We start from the raw sequence: 6,649 nt of genomic DNA, 5'->3' as shown, positions 1-6,649 counted from the left end.
TTATACGTATCAGTAAATTGTAAATCATTTTTAAGTCCTCTACACCAGCATCCATATTTCAATGCAGCTGCCAGAGGTGGAACGCTTTGGACTGCTTCACTAACTGTACTACAATTATATATCTTTGTACAATTCCACCAGGGTACGATAATTCCTTTTCTTGGGAAGTGCTTCCTTTGTCATTGACCGATGGGAAAGCTGCAAAAATCATCCCATCCCAAGTAAAACACCAGGGGGCATTGGCCATGTACTGAAATTGAGATGAGATGGCCATGGACCATACTGAATCCCACGAAGTTATTTCCTGTTTAGTTTGGTTGGACTTTCTGCATTCCCATTCCATGATCGTTCAACTAACGTTTTTCTTAACTGGTTCATCATAAGTGCACCAACCCACATTATGAAACCTACCTATTTTGGCGAAAACATAATTTAGTAACTTTTCACAATCTGCTCTATTTCCAGGGGTTTTCCATTGCTTTTTAACATAATCTATTCGTTCCTGCCACTCAACAACAGGAACTTGCTCACAATAAGTACCGTCATTGTTGGATTTTTCACTACACAGATTTGTTGTTAAAATTCCCCATGGAACTGGTTCCCCTACCACTCTTGGGATCGGAAGACATGCAGTTATTTGGGTTATGTTCTGTAAATTAGCGAATTCTTTTATTAATCCGACCATCAAATTTTCCTTCGGAGTTCTCCTTGGGAGGTGTATCAATTGTTCTGCTTCTATTGGAAGCAGATTAGCACACCCTGCTTTCACTTCTAATACTTTAGACAATGTTCCCATCATCATCAATTTCCAAATCAAGATCCATTTCCCCCGTATTTTACAGTGATAATCACCCTTTTCAGCCATATTTCAAAGCCAGTTTTGCAGTTTCTGGATCTCTATTGATGACTCTCCATGAAGGGGCCTTCTTCACTCGAGTGTAGCGTATCCACAGTTCCACCCTTTCTACTTTGATCGCAGTGTAAGTTGTTAACAGCACCTGGCAAGGTCCCTTCCACTTCTCCTGCAGTGGTTCAGAGTTCCAAGTCCTTATGCACACAAAATCACCTGGTGGATATTGATGCACAGGCGTATCCAAAGCAAGCGATCTGGTCAGCACAACGTATTTTCGGAGTGCTTCGAGGGTTTTTCCTAAAGAAATCAAATACATTTTTAAATCTGTTTCCCCTGCTATCTTCATATCCCCTGGGATTAAAGGAGTCTGATCAGGTCTGCCATACAAGATTTCGTATGGACTTACACCATCTTTAGATCTTGGTTGAATTCTGATTCTCAGGAGTGCTAATGGTAAAGCTTGTGGCCATTTTAAAGATATTTCTTGACAAATCTTACTTATTTGTCTTTTTAATGTTTGGTTCATTCTTTCAATTTTCCCACTTGATTGCGGCCTCCAGGGCTGCACTTGGAATCCTTTGGTCCGAGGATCAGAGGTTCTCCTCAATAAACAAAATTATTGTTTCAATAACCTTCGCTACGCTTTCAAGGTCCTCTCGATATGTGCCCGCAACTTCTTTCCATGACCTTAAATCAGTTATTGAAAACGGAAATTTCACTGGAAATTACTGGACCATTATTCCCTACCGCTTCTCGGAGAGGAGCTTGGAGAGGAGCCGGTTCAGCCACTCCCCCCATCCTTCCCCGTGTCCTTCCTGAAACCGGGCTGGATCCTCCTGCCCCCCGCCTCCATAGGAGAAGCAGAAGGACTATCAGTCTCAAACTCTCGATCCTCCTGATCACCTCCTCATCTCTGACGAGGTGCAACCATCAATTCAACATCATCCTCCTCAGACTCATATTTCAAACATTCCTTGCCAACACTACAAGCAGCACAACATTTCTTCGAGCCCTTTTCACATTTTCCCTTCTTTAAAGCCATCACCATAGAACTGTGTGGATGTATCCCACACTGCCTTTGCCATTCTGGATGATTTCTCAACGAGAAAAACAAATCTACACATGTCATCTCTTCCCATTTACCTTCCCTTTTACAAAACAACATTAATTGTAAGATAGTGTTATAACACAGTGTCCCATTCTCCGGCCATCTTTCTCCACCATCCAGAGTATACATTGGCCACCAATGATTACAATACTCAATCAACTGCTTCCGAGTCAAAGGACCACCCCCCAGATCCTTCCAGTGTTTCAAAATACATCCCAAAGGTGTACCCCGTGGGATGGGCTTTTTATTCGGAAATGTGCACATCTCCTGAACGACCAGTGGCTGTGATTGTGCACTATATCACAGGCACTGGTCAGAGGGACCCCAACTCTTGTGGGAGTTCCCTCTGGGATCCCAGCTCCCTGCCGGAATCTTGGAGACTTCAACCCCCCAGTTGAAGACTCCCCACCTTGGGCCCTGCTCCACCGGCTTTCACCGAGCAGAGACTTTCTAACAGAGGCACCTCTTTTAGCCCAACCCTGCGTGGCTTTCACCGTGACTTACGAGCAGGCTTTAACCCATGTTACTTATTAAAAGAATGCCTTAATTAAATTCCAGGGGACTTACTTGGAATCCTTCAGTCCGGGGATCAGAGGTTCTCCTCGAGAATCCCTCGATGCCAGCTGGAGGTCCCGTGATCCTGCGGATCCGTCGGTATTCACAAGCAGGGTCCCATCTGGGGTGCCAGAAACTGTCACCGAAAATCCGGGAATAAAACCTCGTAACACCAATGTAGTGTTAAAAGTGCAGCGCTGGATGCATGGGGTTAATTCCACCCAACGTGCACACCCCATACCCCTTCCGTGCAGTTTATATAGATCAAATTATACATATTCATCTGATTACATAAGCTCTTCCTTTCATAGTAAAATTAGTCCATTTCCATACACTCCTCCCACCCGTACTTGCACAGTGCCTCCTAGTGGTGGTCGTCGGGGGTCACAAGATGAAGGCTCATCCTCTTCATCACAGTGTCCGCTGGTTGACCCCTGTTTCCGTGCAAGCTCAGTCCTCTTCTGGCTCTTGTCCCTGCGGCCAGGTTGTCTTGACCGGTTCTAGGCGACTCCTGGTTTTAATTAAAACTAGCTTCTTTGGGGGGAGATGTATGACTCTCTGCTTCAGTTAATTTACACAATGGATAGGTACCACAAATGCACCTGCAACTATCAGGTAACGCTATTTCTATTAAAAATCCCCCTCCACCGTTATTGTTTAACATTAATGGTTACCTAGGGACTAAACCCTCTGTTCCCAGCCCTAATGTCCAGGTAGGCAGGGCTGTACAAGGGACATAGCAGCATTGTTCATGTTTATGGTCAACTGATTCCATCACCTTGGTTACACCATGAAGTATCTTTGGATGATACTTCCTTGGGATTTTGAGATTTATGGGATAAATTAACCTCTTGGCTCCCCAATTTAGAATGGTTGAAACAATTATTCATGGGAATGATCACACTGGTGGTTTTAGGAATACTTGTTTGCATGTCTCTCAAATGTTTCCTTTGGGGTTGTCAGGGCTCAGCTGAGACACACAGTGACTGGAAAAGGAACAAGATTAGGCACCAAATAGAAACTGGAAAATACTTTTCCCGGAGCCTTGGTGTGAAAGACTAAAGGAATTTGAAAATAATACCTACAAAATACAATAGTGAGGATTCCATAGCTTTCTAGCTACAATTCGTCAAAAGAAAAGGAGGGATCTGATACCTGTAAATGTAAAATTTCCACTTACCAGAGTGATTGTAATTAAACTAATCTAGATCCTTGCTGTTTTGAGAAGACAGGAAAGCTTGAAGATAAAGAGGCTCCTCAACAACACTACTTAGACAAACTGGACTTGCTGTTTTGAGAAGACAGGAAAGCTCTCAGATCGAGAGGCTCCTCAATAGTTCTACAGCTCGGCCTTGGGAGGGCAGATGTGCCAAGCAACAGAGATAAAGAGGCTTTTCACGGCATCAAAAGCAGCAGCACAATGCTCACGTAGAGAAGCCACTGGCGCAAAAACCCATCAGAGCCTATTATTACTATTATTATTGCTATTGCTATTACTATTATTATTATTTCCTTTATTGTCTTCTTCAGCTGTCTTTATCCCAACCTGCGGGTTTTACATTTCCTCCACTCTCCTCCCATCCTGCTGTGGGGGGAGCAAGTGAGCGGGCGGCTGCGTGGTCCTGGCTGCCGGGTCAAACCACGACGCCACATCATGACAGACCACACCGTGCTGGACCACGTCACGCCACGCCACGCAATGTCACGCCACGCTACGGCCGCGCCACGCCCCGCCGCGCCTCAGCGGTGAGCTGGGGTGGGGGGGCAGTGGCTGAGGGGCTGCCGGGGCGGCTGTGGGTGGCCCCCACCTGTGGGACGCCCACCCCAGCCACCCCTCCGGCTGCGGGGTGGGCATGGGGAGGGGGTGGCGGAGGGTCCTGCATGGGGAAGCCAGGGAGGTCCCTGAGATGTGGGGTCACCCCCCACCCCCCAGGCTTTCCGCCCCGGCCTGGAGAGTCCCCAAAAGCAGCCGAAACAGCAGGAATTTCCCATCCATTACCACCCCCCTCTCCCGGCGTCATTTAACGGCTGTGAGAGCAATGAGCTGAGCGACACCATCCTGGGAAACTTTTTATTTCCACCTCCAGCTGCAACAAATCCCCCCATTCCCAGTAAAAATCACAACATTTCCAAATGAATGTACATAAATTATAAGTATGTATACACAGAACACGTCTATAAGTTAAAAGCCAGGGATGGACACAATAAATAAGAACAAAGGCACTGGTCAGTCCCGATAAATAAGTACAAATGGGGAGGATTCGGGCCCACGGGGCCCAGAGGTGCTATTTCACCTGAAATAGATGGGGAGGACGGGGGTCCCAGCTCGGGGGGGTTTGTACTCGGTACATACGGCCTGCGAACCGGTGACTGCCGGTTGGGTTTGGTTGGGCATGGGGGCTCCTCAGCGCCCACTCAGCTCGTAGGTGGCAATGTTGACCTGGTCGGGCCGGTTGGTGATGCCAACGGGCTGGCGGGGCTGCAGGGACGTGCAGATGAACCAGCCGGGGAAGGCAGCCGACTCAAAGCGGGTTGTGCCCTCGGCCGGGCTGTCCAGGCGGTAGAAGATGAAGCGGGTCAGCTCCATGCTCTCGATGTCCCTCCTGACGTCGGCTTCCTAAAAGCAGGAGAGCGAAATGGGGTTCAGGGTAGGATCATAGAATCATAGGTTGGAAAAGACCTCTGAGATCATCAAGTCGAAGATCAACCCACGGGGCGTTGGTGCTGGTGGGACCTCCCCGCTCACCTCCAGCTGCAGCACGGGCTCGGCGCCGCTCATCACGCATGACATGTAGAGCTGGTAGCCCTTGATGCCCAATGCCACCGGCAGCCGCATGGTCCCTGGGCCACCCTGCGACGGCCGGGGACGGTACAGAGCGATGTTGAGCTTCACTGCAGAGAGGAGGGACGGGTTAACGGGTGGTCCCGGGGCCATGGGGTGGCTCCTGGGAGGTCCCAGTGTTGGGGACAGGGACACAGGGTCAGGACCGGGTCCCCTCACCTTTCCGCCCGGCGGAGGGTCCCTGTAGGTGCAGGGCTACCAGCTGGGTGGGCGACTCCAGCACGAAGCACTTCTGGTCGATGTCGAGGATGTCGAAGGACTGGGAGCGGGTGTAGCGGTAGACAGGTGCCGCGGCGTAGCTCTCCTCGACCCGCTGGAAGGAGATGGGCTCTGTGGAGAGGGAGAAGGTCAGGGGGCTGCTGATGCTCCCGGGTCCAAGAGCATCCCCCAAGAGCATCCCCCGGCTGGGTTGATAGCCCCGAAACCAGCCCCCCATACCGAAAATCTCATCCAGGAAGCACCCAAGGTCACTGTCGGCAAAGTCTTCATGCACCGGCCGCTTCTGGAACTTGGTCACAGCCACCACGAGGACGGCGGCCTGGCGAAAGGTCCTGGCAGGGTGTCCCTTGGTCAGCGTCACCTGGATGCCCACCCCGGGCGATGTCAGCTCCAGGTCCAGGTGGGGTTTCTGGGGAATGAAGGGGACGTGGGGTGAGAGCTCGGCTTCCTCATCACAGGGATCCCAGGGCCTTTTCCACCGCCCCTGCATTACCTTCTGCGGGCAGGGCCAGTCGGGGCCATAAAACGTCTCATCGTTCAGGCTGGAAGGAAAGGAGAGGCAGTGAAGCCGGGGCCACCATGGCACCAGGGTCACATTGCGTCCCTAGTGTCCCCTCTGGCACGGCCACGCTTACCTGCTGCTTTCCAGGGTGTCCAAATCGGGGACGAACGCCATCTCCACAGCCGGCTGCGAAAACCTGGGCAGAGACCTGTCGGTACTTGTCGAGAGCCGCGGCGCTGGGCTGCCTGCTCCTGCCTGTCCCTCCTGCAGCGTGGCTCGGGTGCTCTGAACCCGGCGGCGTCGGGGCAGCGGGTTTTGAAGAGGCACTGGAAGGAAGCTCCGTCAGAGCGGGATTTCCACTTTCGCAACGCCTGGTTTTGCTCAGTTCCTCTCTTGAGACTGGGAAGGCCTGGGGGCTGCCTGCCCCTGAGCAGCACCGTAGGGCTGAGCGAAGGGCCGTGCGTGGGAAAGACCAGGAGCAATGCTCTGGGCTCAATGTGTGCCTGGCAAGATCCTGGAGCAGATCCTCCTGGAAACTACGCTGAGGCACGTGGAAAACAGAGAGGTGGT

The 6,649-nt window shown here is 50.9% G+C and overlaps 1 protein-coding gene across 3 annotated transcripts; it reads right to left on the bottom strand.

Annotated features, from left to right (window-relative positions):
- Positions 1-4,582: 4,582 nt before the first annotated feature.
- LOC104338114 (interleukin-1 receptor antagonist protein-like) lies at positions 4,583-6,346 on the bottom strand. 3 transcript variants are annotated; one of them, XM_009944129.2, is made up of 6 exons: positions 6,213-6,346; positions 6,071-6,119; positions 5,797-5,986; positions 5,518-5,688; positions 5,263-5,408; positions 4,583-5,133 (listed from the first exon to the last, which is right to left on the bottom strand). In XM_009944129.2, the coding sequence occupies exons 1-6, from the start codon at positions 6,251-6,253 to the stop codon at positions 4,921-4,923; spliced, it is 810 nt and encodes a 269-aa protein (XP_009942431.1). In that variant the 5' UTR covers positions 6,254-6,346; the 3' UTR covers positions 4,583-4,920. The 3 variants fall into 3 exon arrangements, with proteins under 3 accessions (XP_009942431.1, XP_075300756.1, XP_075300758.1); XM_075444641.1 differs by having other exon boundaries at positions 5,797-6,119; XM_075444643.1 differs by having other exon boundaries at positions 4,943-5,133; positions 5,518-5,671; positions 5,797-6,119.
- Positions 6,347-6,649: the final 303 nt, after the last annotated feature.

This window comes from Opisthocomus hoazin, chromosome 28, assembly GCF_030867145.1.
Source record: "Opisthocomus hoazin isolate bOpiHoa1 chromosome 28, bOpiHoa1.hap1, whole genome shotgun sequence".
NCBI lineage: Eukaryota > Metazoa > Chordata > Aves > Opisthocomiformes > Opisthocomidae > Opisthocomus > Opisthocomus hoazin.
This window is presented reverse-complemented; position numbering and strand designations above follow the sequence as displayed.

What these genes read in the sequence shown, in the direction of transcription:
- LOC104338114 (XM_075444641.1), bottom strand. Translation starts at nt 6,253, where the DNA reads ATGGCGTTCGTCCCCGATTTGGACACCCTGGAAAGCAGCAG. An exon ending in GACACCCTGGAAAGCAGCAG is followed by an intron (nt 6,120 to 6,212) that starts GTAAGCGTGGCC and finishes CTTTCCTTCCAG; the next exon opens with CCTGAACGATGAGACGTTTT. An exon ending in CTTCCTGGATGAGATTTTCG is followed by an intron (nt 5,689 to 5,796) that starts GTATGGGGGGCT and finishes CCCTCTCCACAG; the next exon opens with AGCCCATCTCCTTCCAGCGG.